Source organism: Rhinolophus hipposideros (assembly GCF_964194185.1).
Source record: "Rhinolophus hipposideros genome assembly, chromosome: 21".
Lineage (NCBI taxonomy): Eukaryota > Metazoa > Chordata > Mammalia > Chiroptera > Rhinolophidae > Rhinolophus > Rhinolophus hipposideros.
In genome coordinates this window covers 21052858-21076459 of record NC_138067.1, presented here as the reverse complement: position 1 = coordinate 21076459, position 23602 = coordinate 21052858, and the positions used below count along the sequence as shown (strand labels likewise).

Sequence of the window (23602 nt, the reverse complement as noted above, 5' to 3'; positions counted from 1 at the left end):
AAAGAGGCACCATTCACTGTTGCCATGGCACCAGCAGTCCATCATTTATTCAAAATGAATTGCTGGGTGACAGTGATAAGCCAAAACCGACAGTCCCTGGACTCAAGTTGTTCATAGCCTAGTAAAGGAGACAGATGTTAATCAATGTTGGAACCACTCAAAAGGAATGTGTGAAAACAAAAGGAGACATGAGCAATGATGAAAAGGAAAGTGACCAAAGCAGAGGGTCAGAAGACTTCCGTAAGCTGTGCTTTGGAGAATGAATAGAAGTTAATGAGACAGACAGAGAAAGAATGTGAGCAAAAAGCCTATGGCAAGAGGAAGCGTGACCTTAGCGTAGGGAAGCCCCAGGAGCGAGCAGGCGCGTGGCGCAGTGAGAATGGAGGAAAGCAGGTAGCACCAGACCATGCAGGACCTTGAAAGCCATGCTAGAGAGTTTGTTCGTTGTTCAAAGCAAGGGAAAGTTGTGAACGGGTTTAAGCAGGTGACAAAATCAGGTTTCAAGTTAGAAACCAGTTCAGCTGCAATGCTGAGAGGATAGCTAAGCAGAATAAATGCGGTTAGACCAGTTAAGAGATGGTGGCAGCCAAAGGTAACTTGGTTTAGAGGGAGCAGTGGAGATGCAAAGGGCAGACCTAAGGGATATCTTGGAGGACTGGCTATGGGGAAATGAGGAAAAGGAAATGTTGAAGATGACTTTTAGGTTTCCAGCTTGTGCGTTGGGATGGAGATGCCATTCCCTGAGAGAGGGAACACTGGAAGAAGGCCAGATCTGGAAAGAGATGAGTGAGCTCTTGGAAATGAAGAACTGGCGCTGCTTTTGAGATCTCCAAGTAGAGGCAGGAGAAAGCAGTTGAATGTGCAAGTCTGAAGTTCAGAAGAGAAGTCTAGACTAGAGAAGTACATATGGGACTCAGCAACCTATGGTTACTGGAGCTTGAATAAGATGGTCTCAGAAAGGGAGGATTCAGCCAATGGAAACCTCTGGGATTTGACGGTTCTTAAAGAAAAGGCAAGAGGGGAAGGGACTACTGGAAGGGAACAGTGGACGGGCTGAGTGAGGATCCTGAGAGACGAGTGGTGGACTAGGGGAGAGCCTTAGTGTCATTCTAGAAGCACGGCATTGCATTCCTGCCAGCAGCGGCATCTTCCTCACCGGGGTTAGAAAATGGCTCCTGCACTTTTCCACCTGGCAGGCTCTATCACTCATCCAACAGGCAAGCCTCTTCTGGCAGCCTGCACGTCTGTTGCCACTGCTTCATGGGAAAGTTGCTCTACCCTTGGGCTTCTCTCCTGGTGTTCCCCAAAATTATACTTTAATTGATTTATTAAGCAGTTAACTTTGTTATTAAGCAATCCCTTAGTGATGGGCAAAATTATGGTATAACCATACCATGGGATACTATACAGCAGAAGAGAGAGAGAGAGAGAGAGAGAAAGAGAGAGAGAGAGAGAGAGAAATTTCTCTGTGTGCACATATGGAAAGCCCCCCAATTCCCTAACATATGTATATTTAAAGGAAAAAGCGAAGTACAAAACTGTAATTTCATGCTATCTTTTGTACTGAGGGGGGACCATAACTCTATATTTAAATTTGCTTGTATATGCCTACACGAGAAACCATAGAAGGCTACGTCAGACTAAACACAGTGACCCCACATGGGATAACGCAGATGGAATTGGGGAGATGAGGAATAGGATGAAAGGAGGACTTTTACTATATGACTATACTTAAAATTTTCTGAATCTTGTGAATATATCACCTATTCAAAATATTATATTTCATCCATTGATGGACATTTGAGTTGTTTCCATCTTTTGGCTATTATAAATAGTGCTTCCAAGAAAATTCATGTACAAGTTTTTGTTTGGACTACTGTTTTCAATTATTTTGGATATAAACCTAGAAGTACAATTGCTGGTAATTCTATCTTTATCTTTTTGCTTACGGAGATCAACAAACTGTTTTCCACAGCAGCTGTACCATTTATACAACCACCACTAATATAGGAGGGTTCCTATTTCTCCATATCATTGCCGCCACTTAGTATTTTATAGTTTGTTTAGTTTTTTTATTATAGCCATCTTAATGAATGTGTAGTGTTATCTCGTTGTAGTTTTGATTTGCATTTCTTTAATGACCCATGATGTCAAACATCTTTTTATGAGCTTGTTGGCCATTGCGTATCTTTTTTGGAGAAATGTCTATTCAAGCATGTGCAATTTTTAATTCTGTCACTGATGATGTATTTTAGAACAAAGCGATTCAGTTTTATATTACTATTTTTGAATAAAACTTTCTCTTATTATTGATGAAAATTAACATTTTCAAAATAGTATCTCATTATATTAGTGAAGGTAGTGGTCGCTGCTACAACAAATTCCCAGTGTTTGATGGCTCACACACAGTGGAAATTTCTTTCTTGCTCAAATAAAACCCAACATGTTCAGTAAATAACTATTTTCCAAACTAATGCAGGTGCTTAGGCTCATTCTCTGATGTGGCTCCGCCATTTTCCACTCAAGGCTTCTAAAGAGGTGCTGGTCTAGCGTTTGTGAAAGGATTGTCAAAGCAATGCTGAGGGCCCAGTGAGGCTGGAGACCACGTATTCAGAGCACCAATTTACCTTATTTTTATTTTAAGTATAGAAATGGAGAAGGTTCAGGGTTAGATTAACCTCACATACAGACTTTGCATGGTAGAAGCTACAGAAAGATAAAGATGCTAAGAAGTTGAAGTGGCTGGTAAGAACGTGGGTGAATATTTTGCACCACGGGTATACACTGGAAAGAAATAGATGAGCAACAATGCAAGGGAGTTAATAAATTTAGAGGGAAAGAGTGGAGAGATTAGTAGGCGAAATAAATGTCGAGGATCAAGGTGTAAATTTGTCAGAGTTGAAGGCCAGCAGGTTGTGGTGAGTAAATAATTCACAGGGTTTAAGATCCTAAAATAGTCTAATTCGGGATGATGATAAAGAAGGGAGGTGTGGCTGTGGGAGTGGGTGGCCATAATAGGGTAGGATTTATATTTCCTTCATGTTTGAGATAGGCAAGAGGCCTTGATATTGATCATTGGGTGCTGGGCAGGTCAGAAATATTGACATTTCCCACATGTAAAGGCCTTAAGTAAACAAAGGAGAGTGCACCAAAAAGGATATGAAGTAATATAGCTTATATTTTAAAGGAAGATAGTTATTGCATGACTGAGAGAGTAATAATCCTGAAAGACAATAAGTTAGCTATATGAAAAAAGCAATCTGAATTGGCTGTAAAGGTAGCAGTGTCTTTGGTGGAATAGCCAAGTCACAGTTAAGGCAAAGCACTGAAGGAACTGTTCTAAAGAATTTGGGAATGGCAAGGAATTGTCTGTGCCATACAACAAGGATTCCAGAGGGAAAGTATGGAAGCTATACAAAGTATGGGAATTTCTACAGCAATAGCACAAACTAGATAATGTGAACCTGTTTGGCCTTCGAAACACCTACATATGCTCGTTCAAATCTAGCAAATGTATTTGCAGATTCAATATAAACTTGCAAGAGAGCAAGGGAATCTCCAAAGGAACACAAATAAAGAGAGGACTGGAAACTAGGATAATAAGAGTGTACTTATGTTGGTGCTGTCTCAGTAACCAAGACGTTTGGATTTTACTAAGAGAGGAGGCCTTTGGCCCATGTAAGACAAGAAGTTCAAATTAAGACTGCGTGTTCAAATGTATTCTACCTAAATGGTCTGGGACCCCACGTGGAGAAATTCACATGAAAAGAGGCCCTAGCCCAGTTTTAATGCTGGACGAGAAGGGGAGAATGGGTATTGGGGAATAGAGAAATATGATCCACAAAATACATTCAAGGATAAAAAAAAGATTAACATAAAATTGGGGGATAATAATGGAATAGAAATACAAGATGAAGAGGGAAAAGGAATAATATGAAATTTCCAATATCTCCCCTATTGAAAACACATGCGCTAGAGCTAAATTCCATTTAATGGATGTCTGGAATATAGAGGAACAAATTAAATGACACCACAAGGAAGCAAACAAATACATCCAGCATATGGGACATTTCATAGGACAAATGTTTCTGCAACAAATCAATGGCATGAAAAGATTCAGAGAGATTTAAGAGACATAAAGCTAAATGTAATATTTGAACCTTGCTTGAATCCTAATCCAAATGAACCAACTGTAAAAAGACATCTTGGAGACAACTGAAGAGCTCTGATTATTTGATGGATGTGGCATTATGATTAAGAAATTATGTTTTTAAAGGTGCATACTGAGATGTATGAGGGGAAATGACGAATGCCTAGGATTTGCTTTATAATCCTACTACAAAGAAAACAAAAAAAGGAGGAAAGAAGAAATACGGCAAAATCTTGATAATGGGTTATGGGTATATGGGTGTCGATTACAGTATTGTCTATACTTTTATATAATTAAATTTTTTAGTCAGAATTCAAAATTATTTTATAATTTTTATAAATAAAAATTCAAAGAACACTAATGTAGCATACAACCTAATGCTGCTATTTATAGAAATATAAATAGAAATTTATATTTATATAAATATAAATATAGAAATGCTGTTTTTATAGGAATTTCTTACTCTTCCCAGTGTGGAAGCCCCACTGATGCTTTGCCCTGCTTCCACTATAAAATATCAGAATCAGGAAAAATAAGAACTTTGTACCCTGCGATAAACCAACAATGATGAGGTCACCTTATCTAGTTCTAATCCCCAAGAAAAATTTAAAAACTAATTCCTCCAAGTGTGGACTCCTAATAAAAAATGGTGTTACCACTGACTTTTAGAATGCTAATAGCTAATATTGACATAATGTCACAATCTTTGTGGATATGGTTAATATGAGAAAATGTTATTGTTTTCCACCATGAACAGATGAATGAAACTGGTAATTTTATGGGTCTCTTACCTTTCTTTTAAAAACTTGAAATTCCTTTAAATGCCAAACAAATGTTTAAATTGGTCTTCCTGAAGTCTGACTCTTTTGCACCTTTAAATAAAGAAAAACAGCATTATTAATATAGAATTCACGTACCATACGATTCACCCATTTAAGTGTACCATTCAATGGTTTTTAGTATATTCACAGTTATGTAACCATCAACACAATCACTTTTAGAATACTTTCAGCAGCCCAAAAAGAAACCTTATACCTGTAAGTAGTTATTCTCTATCTCCCACCCTACATACACTAATCTATTTTCTGTCTTTATGAATTTACCTATTCTGGACATTTAATATAAATGGAATCACACAAAATACAATCTTTTTGATTGGCTCCTTTCACTTAGCACAATGTTTTCAACATTCATCCACGTTGTAGCATGCATCAGTACTTCATTCCTTTTTGCCGTCAAATAATATTCCATGGTATGGCTATATCACATTTTATTTATCCATTCAGCAGCTGATGAACATTTAGGTTATTTCCATCTTTTGGTTATTATGAATAATGTTGCTATGGACATTCTTGTAAAAATTTTAAGTGGGCATAAGTCTCCATTTCTCGTTTCCTTTTCTGTAGTAAAATTGATGGGTCACATGGTAACTATATATTTAACCTTTTGAGAAACTGCCAAATTGTCTTCCATGGTGGCTGAACCATTTGGCATTCCTACCTATAGTGTATGAGCATTCCGATTCTACACATCCTGGCCAACGCTTGTTATTGTTTTGGGGTTTTGTTTTTGTTTTAGTTTTATAGCCATTGTAATGGGTGTGATCCCACTGTGATTTTGATTTGCATTTTCTTAATGGCTAATGATGTTGAACAACTTTTCAAGTGCTTATTGACCACTTCCTTGCACCTCTTTGAAAGTATACTTTCTGAATGCCTTTGTCTCTGAGTCTTCCTTCTACAGTAGTAATATCTTCAGTTAATCTTAGTATCTCTTAGAGGTCACTTACCAAGAAGGTAAAAAGATATGGCAATACATTGGTCTTTGCATTTTCTCATTCATTCATTCATTCATCAAATATGGACTGAGTGCCTATTATGTGCCAGAAGCTGTTCTGGGCACTGAGCATGTAGAAGAAAATAAAACAGACGAAAAATTACTTGCCCTCATAAAGCTTACATTTTCATGGCTTAAAATATTTTTCCAGTTGTACTGAGTTATAATTGACATACAGCACTATATAAGATTAAGATGTACAGCATAAGGACTTGACTTACATATATTGTGCCCCAATAAGTTTAGTTAATATCCATCATCTCATACAAATACAAAAAAAGAAAAGGTTTTTTTTCCCCTTGAGATGATCATGTTCTTTTTGTTATTCATTTTGTTATTGTGGTGTATCACATTGATTGATGTTTCATAAATTGAACCATTCTGGCATTCCAGAAATAAATCCCACTTAAAATTACAGTGTATAATCATTTTAATATGCTCTTGAATTCGGATTGCTAGTACCACGCTCAACTTCTGTGTATTGTTCCAAATTTAGTACATATGCTGCCAAAGCAAACATTCCCAGTGGCTTTATTTTTTAATGGGGCATAATATACTTTGAATTTCATAATACACTTTGAATTTGTTATCAATGAGTAAATGTCTCAAGGAGCAAGAATTATTTTCCATGCTTGAAACATTAATACAAAATTAAGACCCATTTGGTACTTCCGATTGTTTTCCTTGCAGAATTGGCATCACCTCCTATGTAACAGTCCTCAGTTGAATGTCAGAGAGTGGCTGCTTCTTTTGAAGTGGCTGTGCAACAATTTAACCCATAGGGAGCATCCAGATTTGTGTGTGCAATTATATCATATGAAATTTGTTTGTAAATACACCCAAGTTGTTTAAAATAAACAAATAATAAGAGTATGAGTAAGATGTACCAGGAATTCAGTTCTTCTCCAACAGATTCAATAATTCAACCGTTAGGGTACTTAAAATAGAGCCCCTTCTGTGTAGTAATGTGCCGAGTGTGTGGAGCACAGCGATGGATTTTTCTGGCTGAGAGAGATCCAAGCATACAGGCCAGACACTTGAGACCGTGAAGGATACCACTCTTTGGGGAGAAGTTCCAGGGACCATACTTTTGGAAACTGACAACAGCTACTAGGAATTTCTGCTTGTTTCACACATCATCGGATTTAATGAGACTGGCCCAGAGCTGGGCAAAGGTTAAAGGTGTTTACAATACCTAAGGATTTTCTGTTGACTTCCTGGGAGCCTCTCGCTGGATGTGAGGCACAAAGGAGGAAGAGAATCTCTCAACAGGGCGCGGGTCGCCGAGTGACGCTGGAGGTGGGAACAAAATCCAACCCCATTACAGAGAAAAGCCGGAGCCGTTTCAGGGTAACAACCCTCGCCAGCCCCCTCAAGTTCTGCGCCTGCGCCCTGAGCGGCGCCTCGTTGCCTTGGCACAACGCCTGCGCCCTGAGCAGCGCGGTGCCCGCTGGGGCATCGCGTCTGCGTAGTCGTGTTTCTCCCCAGGGCTTGGAATTGACGGCTGCTGGAGACGAGGGTGGGCCCCTTTGTTGCACCACCTGTGTGGTGTTGGTCGGTAATCAGTAGGCGGTACTCCAGCGTAGAAAGAAAGGTGAATTCACAGGTGTCCGCTCTTTTTACGCGTTTTTTTTTTTCTTTCTAAATCCTGGGACCCACATACGCCATTCTTTGTCCTGTCTTCTCTGTTATCCACGAAGCAGCTGGAAATTGACCCTCAGGGAATTTTAAGTTTGTTTGGAAGCAGCCAGGATGTAATGGACATCTCAGAAATGTCGTTTCTCCTTGGACTTCCATAGGAAGCTGAATTATAAAGTTGAATAACAGATACTTTGAAGAAAGGAAAGAAAAAGGGAAAAATTCACGCACACACACGTTTACATATACACAGAATAACGGAAGAATGAACCTGCAACTAACTGATTACCTCAGGGAAGAAGAGCATGAGTGGCTGGCTGAAGGATGGGCCACAGAAGAGTGGGTTTGGGGGCAGGGCAGAGGGGGAGAGTTGCATCATTTGAAATTTGTCCAGTTAGCGTGTATTATTTTTTAAGTGTCTGGATGTTTGACTCCTTTATCAAAGTGAAGACACCAAGGAAATTCGGAAATTTAAGAACGCTGGGTAGAATTCGTTGATGCTTGATAGAGTTATATGAGGTCTCACCATTAAGTTCATGAACTTGTTACAATGATGTTGCTAACCTTCCTTGATTATCAGAGGGATTATTCATTATGAATTTGTACCAACTGGACAGTTAACCAAGTTTACTATTTGGAAGTGCTGAAAAGGCTGCATGAAAAAGTTAGACGGGGCCGGCCTGGTGGCTCAGGCGGTTAGAGCTCCATGCTCCTAACTCCGAAGGCTGCCAGTTCGAGTCCCACATGGGCCAGTGGGCTCTCAACCACAAGGTTGCCAGTTCGATTCCTCAAGTCCCACAAGGGATGGTGGGCAGCGCCCCCTGCAACTAAGATTGAACAGGCACCTTGAGCTGAGATGCTGCTAAGCTCCCAGATGGCTCATTTGGTTGGAGTGCGTCCTCTCAACCACAAGGGTGCCGGTTCGACTTCCGCAAGGGATGGTGGGCTGTCCCTCCTGCAACTAGAAACGGCAACTGGACCTGGATCTGAGCTGCACCATCCACAACTAAGACTGAAAGGACAACAACTTGAAGTTGAACGGCACCCTCCACAACTAAGATTGAAAGGACAACAACTTGACTTGCAAAAAAAGGCCTGGAAGTACACACTGTTCCCCAATAAAGTCCTGTTCCCTTTCCTCCCCCACCCCAAAAAAAAAAGTTAGACGACCTGAACTTTTTGCCAACAATTCATGACTCTTGCATCACAATAATGCACCAGCTCACACAGCATTGTCTGTGAGGGAGTTTTTTTGCCAGTAAAGAAATAACTGTATTGGAACACCCTCCCTACTCACCTGATCTGGCCCCCAATGACTTCTTTCCTTACCCGAAAATAAAGGCAATATTGAAAGGAAGACATTTTGATGCCATTCAGGACATCAAGGGTAATACAATGACAGCTATGATGGCCATTCCAGGAAAAGAGTTCCAAAATTGCTTAGAAGGGTGGACTAGGCACTGGCATCAGTGCATAGATTCCCAAGGGGAGTACTTTGAAGGTGACCATGGTGATATTCAGCAATGAGGCATGTAACACTTTTTCTAGGATGAGTTCATGAACTTAATTGTCTGACTTCGTATGTACGTTTGAAGATAAAAGGTCTTGTGTAAACCAAATCTTCCTGTTTACTTCTGGACAGAGATCTTTGGGGATTGGGGTGGGAAGGTTTTCATGGTACAGGAAAAGAGGAGCCAGGCATTTTTTGAAAATTAGCAGTGATACTATACAGGAAACAAATTTTTAGTCATTGTATATCCCTTTTGGATTTGCTGAAAGGTAAATTTAGTGTGAGCTCACTGAAAGGGGACATTTGATGTTTATTTTCGTAAAGGAAATTAATGGGGTGTGAGTGGCAGGGTTGAGACCTGAAGTTCCTCTTCCAGATAAGGAAAACTCCCCTTAGTGAGGAATCTCCAGACTGATTATGGTATATTTCTGCCATGCAAGATAATTTCAGACTCCCTCCTTTAAGGGAAGTAGTAAGGAAAATACATACTAGGCAACTGTGTAAGACGATTTGTAGATAAAAAGCTGATACTAAAAGAAGACCCTGTACACCTCTTATTCCCTGGATCAACTGAACCAGTTCACCTTCGTTCCACAGTGAGTGGTTAGTAGATTTAGACAAACGTAAGAATTTGGGACCAGAGTTGGGGATCCAAAAATTTTTAAGTGTAAAGTATAGACCAGAGATTTATAATGTTACTTCTTAGTTTGCTTTGTTTGTAAGTAGGAAGCTAGAAGTTGAGCTCCCAAATAAGATATTTTAGGAATAGTGTTTCTTAAGTAATTCCAAACATCAGTACATCTACAAAGAAGTAAATGAAACCTAGTGGGTAAGGCATCAATCAGATTGAGCGATGAGCAGCACCTGGGGATAGACATTCCCCACAGCTGAGAAAAAACACATCACAGAAGAGCATATTTAGTAAAATTTATTTTTTTAAAAAAAGAAAAACAATAATTTATGCCTTTGGCAAAATAAAGGATCTTATCAATATAAATGTTTCTTAGAAAACATATGAAAAGATAATATAAAATATATATATATCAATATTAACATTTCAGCAAAAGTAATAATGATTCTATAACAATGACAAGTGAGAATATTTGTGGCCCTTACAGAGCAATGTTTCTGGAAGGTCCTATATATTCTCCTTTTTTTAGTTACATTTTAAGAAAGCTTGATACACCATATCTAAACTTAGAAAGACAATCAATTATAGGATATTTATTTGCATCACAAAATAATTCTTCACCAAAAAATAAAAATCAACTACAGGGTTTCTATAAGGGATCCTTCAAATTAACAAATTTTCCTATGCATTTAGAATATAATTAACCAAATATATGTGTCCCCAACTTCTTTCATTATAGCTTGGTTGCATACAGTGAGGTATACCTGAAGTGAGGCAGTAGCAGAGTCGGGTTTCAGATCTGACTAGAGAGTGTGTGTCCTTATAGTATGAGGACATGGTTGGGAGCACAAGTTCTCTCAATCTTTGTTTCTCTCATCCTGAGCTCTTAATTTTCTTGTCTCAACTGTCTCTTTTTCTGGTAAACTTTGTTCACCTGGTACTCTCAGGAAAACGAAAGGAGGAAGTCATATGGGAGGGGTACAAATTAATGAATTAGTAAGTCACTCCCGCAGAGCAGAGTGAGAGGAAAATCCAGGATTCAGAGTGTGTCAAAGAATTACCTTGACCTTGTTCTCAGTGGTTCCACTGACATGATCTAAGCTCAGCATTATGGACTTGGCTAGGGAAAAGCAGGGACAATTGTGAACCCTCGCTATGTTTTTGAGGCTGCTCTCCCAGGAGGGGCCCCTGAAGCCCTGAGAGCAGCAGGGCGCAGTCCAGCCCTCTTGGCGCATGGACTCAGGCCTATTTGTCGCACTCCTCCTGGCTCCCCTCAGCACAGTGGTAGTGCTTCTCACAGAACTCCTGGATCCGGCTACAGGCCTCCAGCATCATCACTTCGGGGACTGTGATGACCACTCGGAAGAAATTCGGGTACTCGAAGCACTGCAAAAATAAGTGCCTGTTATTCTCAGAGCAACGGTATCTGGTACTGGACCACCCGAAAATGGCCAGGGCCCTCCTCAGCAGGAAACAGTGACACCATTTACTCAAGGCTATCAATTCTCTTAGTTCTAGTACTGGCGTGCTAAGGCAGTAACTGAGTTAATTCATTTTAAAAGGGACTCGTGGGACAAGCTTGATTTCCCCACACCTTGAAGGTCCGGCCACACTTTCTGCCTGGTACAGAATGGCATAATGATGAGGAGAAACAAATTTTAATTAAAGGCCATGAGACACGTCAGTTTGAATCTTATCATATGAGAATACACTTTGTTGGGGGAGAAAAAGGCTGAAGAAAGACCAGCTCTAGGAGAGCTTCTGAGACTCTTGAAACTGTTGAGAATGTCCTGAGAGAGACGTAAGAACTCACCGTTGCCGGGAGGCAGTGGACAGATTGCTCGGCAACTAACCGCTCCGTGAACTCTACATCATTCTCAAATTCTGGGAAATGTTCCATCTCAATTTCAACCTATACCAATAACAGGGAGAGGCAAACTTATCAGAAGGAGGAAAAACAGGTCAACTCCCTATGCCAGAAACTGAAGTAAGGATTGCTATAAAAACTATCTTGGAACTCTACAACTAAAAATTAATTTGATAAATAAGTACTAGCACTTACGGAATTTTTCATAGGGAAGAGAGAATATATTTATATTAATATTTTAGTTTATTGAAAGTTTCCTTTCTGGATTCTGATAAATAAAACTTGGAAATAGAATGCCAGTGTTTCTCAAAAAAGGCACTATTGCCATGTTTCCCCGAAAATAAGACCTACATGGACAATCAGCTCTAATGAGTCTTTTGGAGCAAAAATTAATATAAGATTGGTCTTATTTTACTATAATATAAGACCAAGTATATAATGTGATATGACATGACATGACATGACATAATATAATATAATACCGACTCTTATATTAATTTTTGCTCCAAAAGACGCATTGGAGCTGATTGTCCGGCTAGGTCTTATTTTCAGGGTAACATGGTAGTATTTGGGCCTTGATTGCATGGAACTATCCCACCCATTGCAAGATATTTAGCATGCTTGGCCCATAAAACGCCAACAGCACTCCCCCCCCACCTTCCACTTTACTCCCCAGTTATTCTGAAAATAAACAAAATTCCCATACATTCACAAACACCCCAAGGGAACCAGTATCATTCCCACTTGGGAACTACAATGGTGAAAGCCTCTTGTTTGTGTCTTAATTCTTCCCTGTGTGTACATATAAAATGAGTCCCTGTATTAAGGTATTAATTCATTTTAAGAGTGTTTGTTAACACTGAGCTTAGATCATGTCAGCGAAACAATTCAGAATAAGGTCAAGGTAATTCTTTAACTGACTGGCTCAGGACCCTCGCTCTTTGTGAGCCCTGTAGACTGGCTTTCCTTTGCCTTATCAGAAGTGCCTGCCACCCACATTCTTACCATGAGGTACATGGCCCCAGACGGGCGCACTGGCCGGAGTCCAGGGATGGCAGCCAATGCCCCATAGCACAGATCCGCATTGGACTACAAGAGGAGGCAGAGACATCAAGAATTAAAAGTTAACTAAAAGAAAAAAACAAGTTATTAAAAGGAGAGCCCACATCAAAGGTGGGGAACCTAAGTTTTCCCTACTGGCATAAGGAATGAACCTGCCACATAAAGCTTTTGGCCAGGAGCACAGTGACTGCCAGAAGTTAGAAAAATGTATGGGTGGATACTGCACTAATGCTACCTCCTGATTTGGAAGCATCATCATGGAACATTGTTCCAGAAGTGAGGAGCCATTGTTCTTACTGGTGGCATTCCCTGAATCCCCACGTGGAAGGCCACAGACTGCGCTTACCTTGAGGAAGCTTAGAGTGTTGTGGTAGAACTCTTGAGGGGTGCGATGCAAGATGCTTTTCAGAGCTCCCTGGACAATGGTGCAGGGCCCCAGGATCCGCTGACTCAGCTTCACCAGTCCATCTCGGATCTAAAAGCCCCCCAGCAACACATTATTTAGCCTCCATTAAGCATCCTGGCTTTGGGAACTGTTTTTCTGACCATTCTTTCTATCACTTTTTAAATCTCTGGAAAAGTGACAGTGCCTAGTGGCATTCTTAGACCCTGCGTATATAGGCTAGCTCTGCTCCGCACCTACTGTGTGACTCTCTGCAAATTATACAGCTTTCTCTGTGCCTCAGTTTTCTCAGCTATAAAATGGAGATAATAATGATACCGGCCCCAGGTGGTTGTTGGGAGGATTAAATTAAAATAATGTATATAAAGCACTGGCACATTGTATGCCTGCAAACACTATTATGTATATTACTGATATTGTTCCCTTTTTTTGTGGTCCTAAAATTGGAAGTTCTTCACAGAGCCAGGTGGAGGAAAATGGAGTTTTCAGAGGAAGTGGTACCATCTTTATCTAGCATCTTTCTAGGCACCCAGAATGACAGGGCCAAGAAGAAAGATGGGAAAAGAAAACACCTCCTAACCACGGTGCACATGAAATAGCTATCCCAAATTAGACATACCACATTGCTCTTACCTCATTGCCAAAAATATCTTTTCGGTCATGGATGAGGATCCAGCCCAATCTCCAGCCGGGAACCAGCCAGCGCTTGGCCAGCCCTCCACAGGAAAGGATGGGGACGTTGCTGCTGAGGGTGGCCAGAGGCTCAAATTTGGAATCTGAAAACACCTGAGGAGAAGAGAAGCTTGCTGTAGTTGTCTTCTTGCTTACTGTCTTCCAAATCCCACGCTTCCTACCCTTTTCCTCATATCAGTAGGGATAGGGCCTCAGAGTTAGGGGCCCATCCCTACAGTGAAGCATAAGTGGGATCCCAAGAAGCTTCAAGGGGGACTATCCAAAGACATTTAACCTGGTGTCTGGTCTGCATTAAAGGGAGCCTAAAATGAGGAAACTGACCCTAGCCCTGTAATACCTACAACCGCTTGAAGCCAGCTCTAGAGAATGTACGACTATACTCTGGTTTCTTTTCAAATTGTATAAATTTTCACCTTTTACTAAAGATTTCTGTGGAGAAAGTAGGACTGTTGGAGTTATAAATTTAAAAATAAAATATGGGTCCACAATCACTTATCTGAAATCCCTGGGCCCAAATATGTTGCAGAATTATTTGGATTTTAGAAAGGTTACGTAGCACATGTATCACATATTATATAACACGGCCAGAGCATTCTGGGACAGCACTCCCAATCAAGCAGATTACCGTTTCTGCCCCTTCCCCTACACTCTTATACAGATCCATAAGTGAGAAAAATAGAAATCTACATATATCTTTGTATCAGGCCAAGTCAGGTATTGCCACTGAATGAATTCCAAAAATCTTCAGATTTTCATAGCTTTTTGGATTTCAGAAACTGGCTGAGTAGCTGTAGAGCCATACATTTGTGAAGAACGCAGGGAGATTGATTTGCTGTCCTGAGATGATCAGGAGTTGCTTCTGATTATTTAGATGCCACCTCTAAAGGTCCCATGAAATAATTTGGAATTGAGATTATTGCAGTGAGATGTCCTGCCCAAGACTCACCATGTCTCCATAGATCTCATCAGCTAAGATGGGGACACACTGCCTTGCAGCCACTGAAAACAAGAGAAACATGCTGAAATCATTTTTAACGTGAATTGCCTTTGCACTTAACATTCAGCTGGGCTTTGCATTTCATGTTTTTGGGGTTTGTCTTCCTCTTTAAGAACTCTAAATTCTAATTATACTCTTCCAGGGTATAAGGCCTTAATGAACCAGATATTTCAAACCCTCTCTTCTTCCTGATGGGTGTGATGAATAAGCAAGTGTTTACTCTTTGTCTTATTCTTTGAAGCAAGTCTTACCATTCTAGTGGCACACTATTCATTAGAGACTCCAGTGGAGATTCCCCACCTACATCCTAAGTTTGGAAGTTAGAGACAGACTCTTCTGATTACAGAAAACGGCTAAAGGATTCCATACCCATCTCCTCCCCTGTCAAGTGAAGTCTGCTGGACTTACCGGCCAGAATCTTCTGGAGATGATTTTTACTAAACACTGACCCACAGGGGTTTGATGGGTTGTTGACAATGAGACAAGCTGTCTTTTCATCAATCAGAGATTCTAATTGTTTCAGGTCAATTTCCCAAGACTTCTCTGGCTGGGGAGGAAGAAAGGGGTGAAACTAAGATGATTCAGAAAAATTTCGATGGACTACTTCCTTAATTCAACGGTGCAATGTAAATAATAAAATGTGTTTGTGGTCTTGACCACCCATCCCAAATCCTTCTCTGCTAAGATAATGCTCATGTATTTTTATGAAGTAGTACTTGAGCACTGTATCTAAAATTAAAAAGTCATTTACCAATAAATTGTAGAGTTTGACCTCAATCCCCATAGATTCAGCCAAAGTCCTATATAGAGAAAAGCCGGGTCTTGGAACTAGGATGTTTTGCCCTGGGTTGGCCAACACAGCTAAACAAAGTTCAATAGCCTGACTGCAGCCACTTGTCAGAATGACATCCTGTGAAGGAAAAAAAAAAAAGATTCATTTTATTAGGAGTTCCAACAACAATAGGAGAAAAGAGATTATCAGATGAGTCAGAGGGAGCAAAAATAAACTTACTTTTATGAGTTCTAACTAAAGTAGTAGGGACTATACTAAGCCAAAAATAAAAGAAATTAATATATTTATATATATCAATATCTAAAAGTTGTTGAAAATATTAGCCACTTAAGAGAAATAAACAACCACTTAAAAAAAGGATAAGTCAGCTGTGATGCGGCCAACTTTCATGAGGGATCATTATCACCTTGGGTTTTTTGCCTGGTTATTTATTTACTTTTGACCCAGAGATTTGAAGCCTGACTCTTCTCTGAAATACGGACGAAGGGCACCTCTTATGTTAAGAAATATTGACCCCACACAGCAGACAAGAGAGGCGAAGTTAGCATTTAAATTTGGCACGGCTGTCAATTCACTATGTCACGGTAACTCTATCTTCCTCTCTGAGTGACCTCAAGGTGAAGGAGGGAAGCTATACATTTTTAAAAGACCCTATTGATAACATAAAAACAATTAATTATTCGGTGTTTATGAATTATTGTTTTCCAATGATCTTTTGCAGAGAATCAAATATAGGGTGACCTCTGAATTCTTTGAGCCTCCTTAAGACAGACACCATATAAGCTGAATGCCCACATCATTATCTTACTGTAATGACATGAAATATAATCACTGATGAGTAGCCTCACTATACAGGAAGTCCTCAAATTGCTAAAGGGAAGTTATCCTCAGCTTTTGTTCTTCGTGAAATCCTTATTCCTTGTAGAACAGAAATAAGGAAAAGGGTATTGTTTGCCCAATATTGCTTTTGAGCTGGTACCTTGTCTAAGGCTCACCTTAGCCTCCAGGGGTGCCTCAGGACAGTGGTAATAAGAAGCAATCTCTTCCCGACTGGATAGGTAACCTGCAAGAAAGAGGCAGAAGGAGGAAGCTGGAAGTTTTCATCCCACAACTGCCAGCTAGGCTATAGCGTCACAGGGCTTCCGGCTTCCTTTAGTCCCTGCTCAAAGCACGTGTTATTCAGTTTAGCTCTCAGCTACTGTCAATAAAGGCGATTAACTTTATATTTGATCATTTCATAATAAGCACAAATACATAAATAATAACAAAAGAAGAGCTCCCTAAACTATAAAACACTGCACCACCTTGGTTACTGGGATCCTGTGTTTATTCTCCATAAAATACAGAATTTAGATTATTCCCAAATCCCTTGCAGGAACCATATTTTTGAAAAGTTGTAATCAATGAATTTAGTACATTGGGTCCATTTTAAGTTTTTCATATTAAATACCTATTAGTGTTTTGGTACAAATTTTTCTTTTTAAATTCAAATGTTGGCTTACAAACTTGAAGGATACATGGTTTCATGCAAATGATCATTTTTGCAAAACTGCTCTTCAAAAGCATTGTCTTTAGTTAGCCAGGCCAGAGGCAATATTTCATAATGTCTGTTAATTTAATAGGTAGAGGGGTCTCTTGAAGTTATGTGAATCAGCACTTCCTTAATTACTAATAAGGAAGAGTATTTCCCGAAATATACGCAGGTTATCTGTGTTTGCTTTGGCATGAGTGTTATTTATTTTTTTAACATTTGAGAGACTGGATTTTGTTTTTTCAGGTTAAATTAATTCTCTAATACTTTGGTTGTAAAAGCCATCATAAACTTTTTATAACCTAACTTTCAGTCTTATTGCTTTTATTTTTGTTGTATGAGACTTTATAAAATGTATATAATCAACCTAAAAATCATGTCCCTGATAACCTCTTTGAAGTGTTTTTAAAATTCTATTTTAGCATGAAACCGAATTTTTATTCTGCATTAAGAATATGTTTTCATGTACACATATGCACAAGAGAAAAATGTGCAACACTAAAACAAAATCAAGGAATCACTTATTTTAACAAAATGTTTAGGGTAGAAATGTTTACTAGATGGAGAAAGTTAAACCTAAATAAGAATAATTTCTTTCTGTCAGAAACATCCTTCTATCCTTCAATTAAAGAGCCCATTCTTTGCTGGTGATGGTGGTGGTTTTTTTTTACCTCTTTAATTTGGAACAATTACAGTTTCACTGTGAGCGTGATCAGGACCATAATTAAGATAAGCCTTGAATACACAGTGAAGGATAAATAAAGACAAAGAGCTATTTACATAGGGTAATATGTAAATTAATTTAGGACCTAGAGGGCTCAGTTAACTAGCAGCGGCAGCCCAATTCAAGGCCTTCATTTGATAATTAGTAGCGATAGGATAGGAGCATTAATTTAGAAATAAGTAGGTGATAGGAGCTTAGAGGGCAGATGCGGGTATGCCAAAGAAGTTGGACCTTAAGTCTTCTGTTTAAGCATCCTAAGACCCCTTTCCTCAAATCCAAATGGCCATTTTATCTTAGCCTCTCCTTACGAACTACGCATCAGGAAAACAAGAAGAATTGATAGAAATTTATTCCTCTTGGAAGAGCACTCAAGATTTAGAAGCCACTAGACAGTCTCAGGAGGAACTTACCAATGGAAGGAGCATAGCCATTATACTTTCCGGAGTCCAGGGCATCTTTCATTGCTTGGGTAACTTCCGGGTCTGTAGGCAGGTTTCCAAACACAGTAGGGTCCCCTTTTCATGGGAGAAATTAGGAAAGAAAAACAAAAAAAGAGCCATCCAGAGGTTAGTCTTCCACTTCCAGTGCCCAGACTCACCCTCTACTCCCATCTTCTCCAACCAGCCCGTGAGGATGTGGGTGAGGGGAACAATGACTGCCCCCAGTTCAGTGTCCCCAACTCACCAATTGACAGAGCAATCATGGTTTTGTCCGGGTTTGGCTTCACCTTCATGTTGTCCACGATGGTCCGGATGGGGTTGAAAGTTTTGTTGGACATGTCCGAGGGCCTCACAGACCACCTGGCCTTCCTGCATTTCACTTTTTCCTGCTTGGAGTTTTTCCCACCGATGTTAACACGAACATCGAGAACGGAGGGGAGGTTGCCGTTGCCGTTCATCTGGATCATGTACGGGTCCATCACTAGCAAAGTCTGTGGGGAAAAGAAGGAAGCTCCTGTGACACAAAGAACAGAGCACCGTCCGGAATAGCTATACTTGGACCTAAACAGCGGAGTGATTTCACGGACTCCTCTTTCCAAACTGTTTTCTTTGTTTTGCTGCTTTCGCATGTAAAGTAGCTTTGTTAAGAATGAGGGGAGTTTTAAGACTTTTTGCTGAGATGGAAAATGAAGCAAGAACCCATTCTGTAATGTTAGTAGGGAGCATTCTGTTGAATACTTATTTACTATGATATTTGCCATGTTCAACCCTAAAATCACATAAAGTTTAACCGAGGGGAAATGACATGAAAATTATTAAACAATCAAAGCATATGTGTTTTCTCTTTCCCATGCAGTGCCTATCCAAGAAAGACTGTCCCTAACAACTTCAACACACTGTAAATTGCCTTCTGCAAACAAGAACCAGGAAAAATCATTCCACATTGTTAGAAAGTTAGTGTTAATATTATCATTTGTAAAACAAAAGCCCTACCCCATAAGCATCTTTCTGCCCTGCGGGAAAAGAAGTCAATTCACCACAAAGAATAAAAGCATACATCCCAATTCCTACCACCAGATTAGTTGAGGCTTGAGATTTTACCTTCCAAGTAAAGGAGAAGGAATCTCCAAGTAGCCAAACAAGAAAGCTGTCTTAGTTCTTCTTTGACAAGTGACAATGAACTCAGATGCAATTCCTGACTCCTGAAATAGTCTGCACAAATGGGCGTTGGGCCTGAAACTTTTGTGCTATTGGTTGGAATTAGAATTGGGCAGCCAACCCTCTTCTTTCCTCCCCTCTCAGTTTTTGCTTCTTCTCACTCCTAACCCCACCCCCATTGGCCAAATCAGGAATTTGTCCTCACCTCAAACATCTGGAATTCTCTGTGTTAACTCTTTCTGGGCACTTTGTGAGATGTTGGAGAGGACTGTCAGAGGGGTAATTAGGATTACAGTTGGTAATTTTTATTATTTTTTTCGTCACAAAACAATCTATTAAAATGTTAACAATACAGAAATGTGCAAAGTAAAAAGTGGGAGTCCTTCCTTGCACTTTGCTGTCTGTATACTCCATTCTCACTCTCAGGGATAAGCAGTGGTAATAATTTGGGCTTTCTATCCATTCACCAAGATAGATGATAGGTAGGTAGGCACATAGGTAGGTAGATACATAGACACATAATAATAGATAGATAGATAGATAGATAGATAGATAGATAGATAGATAGATAGATGATACATAGATGATTGATAAATAGATAGAAGATAGCTATAGATACATACATAGATACATATAAATTTTCAAAACACAGATGGAATCATACTCTACAACTTGTTCCACAACATGTTTATCTATTTCCTACATCTTGGACTCCTTTCCCTGTCAGTCCACAAATTTCTAGGCCAGTCAGAACAAACTGGGCAGCTAAAGTAAATTAAGGCCCACTCAACAAATATCTTAAAAGTATAGGGTTTTGTAGGCAACGAAAACCTGTGCAATTTTATCCTTCCACTGTTAATTTTCCTTCATTTACTGCTATGGAGTTACTGGTAAGCTATCAGGTGAGATCTAAACAAACAACGTCGCTAAGCAAGCATAGCAGAGATCCAGCATTCCCGTGAGCCTATAAAAAGAAAGCCATCCATTCAAGGGTTAAGAGAAACCTTGGTGACCTGTGGCACAGATCCTATCTGTTTATTTATTGGGAGAGGAAGAGTTGTTACATAAATTCTTTCTTCTCCATCTACTTTTTGTGATTTGAGTCTCCAATGGGATTGAATAACCTTTTGTTTTTCTGGACCTTTTCTCTCTTAGGGCTTTGAAGAATTTATATAATGCATTCTCTTCCCCATTCCTGTCAAGCGTGTACTACCTCATCTTACCAGTGGAGCAGCAGAAGCACTAGGCAAGGGCAAGAGGCCAGCCAGGGCAAAGGGAATTTAGTCCTGAAGCTGGAGCCCTGAGCCCTAAGCTAGATAATCAGGGCAGCTCTGTTTCAAAAGGCAAATACACAGCCCTGTCTCTACAACATCCAAAGACACAGAAAAGGAAAGTCTTAAGTCAACTCTGCCATTTGGCACCCTATGGCAGGAGGCAAGTGGCTTGTTTGTTTTAGTAAATGCAGTTAAACATTCTATAGGTAAGAGTATACTTCACAGGCTGGACAGGGTTTCCCTGTGTGTAGTAGCCAATGGAGTGAGAACATGGTTTTGTTTCCAAAACACATAGATTTTGTCAAGAGAGAAGACCATCCTTTTCGAAATGCTTTTATTCCACCACCCTCCATTTTAAATATAACACATGTGTGCAGAGAAAATCAGAAAAAAATTAAAAGCTTTTATAACCCCCCCCCCACTCTTAACACGTTAGTCTTATTTCCCCCCATAAAGTTGGGATCTTGTTCTTTGTATTTTTTAAAGTGAGATAAAATTCACATAACAAAAAATTCACCATTTTCGAAGTGGAAGATTCAGTGGTTTTTAGTACCCTGACAATGTTGTGCGGCCATCACCACTATCGAATTCCAAAACATTTTCATTAAGTAGCCTCTCCCCACTCCCGCTCAGCCTCCAGCACCACCAATCTACTTTCTATCTCTATGGGTTTACCTATTCCTGACATTTCATATAAATTGATTCATACACTACATGGCTTTGTGTACCTGACTTCTGTCATCTAGCAAATGTTTTCAAGGTTCATCCAAGTTGTGCTTGTAGCAGTACTTCATTCCTTTATATGGCTGATTAACATTTTACTGTAGAGATACGCCACATCTGCTTATCCATTCACCACTGGGTAGTGTACACTTTTTGTCTATTACAAATGATGCTGTTATTGACATTTGTATACAAGTTTTTGTGTGAATATATATTTCAAGTCACTTGGATAGTTTTGCTTTGTGAATTTTAAATTTAGACCATGAATATTTCCTTAAGATAAATTTTTTCTATACACTGATTTACTGCATTGAAGAGAATAAACATTTTTGTTTTACTTTTAGTTTTTTAGTAATTAAAGTATAATATAGCCTCATATAATAAATTCAAATATAAGTGTTTATAAACTAAACCCTGAATACCTTCTTTTCTCACAATCCCACTCCATCGAGATAGACACTTTAACCATTTCTTGTATATCTTTCCAAGTGTTTTTCTATGTCTATACAATACTTATATAGTTTAAAACACACATACACACACACACACTTGTTCTACAGCTGCATTGTCCCTTATTATAGCCACAGTCATAAGTGGCTATTGACTCCTTGAAATGTGGTTTGTCTCAATTTGTAGTTTGTCTCAATTGAGATATATGTTGGTATAAAATATACATTAGGTTTTGAAGACATATAAAAATAATGTAAAACACTTTATCAATTATTTTATATTGATTACATAGTTAAATAAAATTCTGGATATATTGAGTGAAATAAAGTATATTATTAAAATTAAGTTCACCTATTTCTATTTAAATATGGAATAGGTGAACTTAAATATCTGTATTAGAAAATTTAAAATTACTCTGGTTTGTATTCTGTTTCTATTGGACCATGCTGTTCTATAGCTTACTTTTTAAAAAAATCTTAAAAATATGTTCTGTGGACATTCTTTCCATTTTTACACACTAAGCTCAACTTCATTCCTTTTAATGTCTATAGTGTTTGTTTAACCATGCTTCTCCTTTGGACATGGGCAGCTTCCAATATTTTCTTCTATTACAAATAAAGCATATCGGGTGGTGAACACACAATGGGATTTATAGATGATGTAATACAGAATTGCACACCTGAAATCTATGTAATTTTACTAACAATTGTCACCCCAATAAATTTAAAAAAAAACAAAAACAAAAACAAAAGCATATTGAACACAATTGTTATTTATGATTGGACGTTTTTAGAAGTATCCTGTAATTTGTGGGATAATTTCCTAGAAGTAGAATCACATTTCAAATACTGACAGACCTGCCAAATTGATCAATGGACAGGCTATAAGGAAGAAGAAACATTCAAATATGTCTGATTTTGACAACCTCTGGGAGTTCAGACTACCTGTCAAGACAACATATCCAGCTTGAGGGGTAACACGGGAATCAGCTGAGTGTTACGCAGGGGTTCTCTAGGTGGACAGAATCTCAGAGGTTAAGATCCTTCTTGATATTGGACTTAGCAAGACTTTAGTGAAGCAAAATGGAATTTTCTTCTAGAAGCTACTGTGATTGATTTCTGCTACTCAAGGTTGAGACTTTCAAAGATCCCAGCTACACATGAGACTCAAGTTCAATCTTCCCACACACCCACACAGGCTTGGAGTCCTGTCCCCACCTGGACATTAAAACAGGAGTCACAGCTTGTTCAAATAATCCAGGGCAGCAGTGGGGTCAGCCCACCTTTGTCTCTGGTTTTTGGCTCCTTATTGTTTGGCTCCCTTTATATGTTTGGAGCTGAGGCATTTTGTTATGTTTTATCCAATATTTCTAAATATTTGGGTAACTGAAGATTTTCCAGGTCATCCTGACCTCAATATTGTCAGAAATGAAAGTCTCTCTCCTTGTTTACTTGAAATGAAACAAGTTACCTTAGACTAAATTCCATTACCTTAGACTAAATTCCTGAATTTTCCTGAACCTTTTATGGAACATTCTATTCTAGAATGAAGATTTTTACAGTTGATACGCATTGCCAGCTTGCTTTCAGAAAGGCCAATTACCCTCCTATCAGTAATTGTTTGCAAATGCTGGGAATGATTTTCTGAAAAAAAATATCTTTGCCAAATTGATTGACAGGAAAAAAAATAGTATTCAAGTATTGCTGTTATTTCTGTTCCTTT

The 23602-nt window shown here is 39.1% G+C and overlaps 1 protein-coding gene across 1 annotated transcript in view; it reads right to left on the bottom strand.

Moving 5' to 3' along the window:
* Positions 1–10046: 10046 nt before the first annotated feature.
* The window catches only part of TAT (tyrosine aminotransferase), a 42655-nt gene continuing 29099 nt past the window's right edge, over positions 10047–23602 (bottom strand). The window contains exons 3-13 of the mRNA XM_081030452.1: positions 18520–18766; positions 18246–18350; positions 16576–16643; positions 15539–15697; positions 15196–15334; positions 14737–14789; positions 13731–13883; positions 13041–13169; positions 12638–12721; positions 11579–11677; positions 10047–11151 (exon numbers count right to left, since the gene is read on the bottom strand). Of these exons, the coding sequence (XP_080886578.1) occupies positions 11011–11151; positions 11579–11677; positions 12638–12721; positions 13041–13169; positions 13731–13883; positions 14737–14789; positions 15196–15334; positions 15539–15697; positions 16576–16643; positions 18246–18350; positions 18520–18754 (1365 nt within the window). The 5' untranslated portion in view covers positions 18755–18766 and the 3' untranslated portion in view covers positions 10047–11010. The remainder of the gene's footprint in view (positions 11152–11578; positions 11678–12637; positions 12722–13040; positions 13170–13730; positions 13884–14736; positions 14790–15195; positions 15335–15538; positions 15698–16575; positions 16644–18245; positions 18351–18519; positions 18767–23602) is intronic.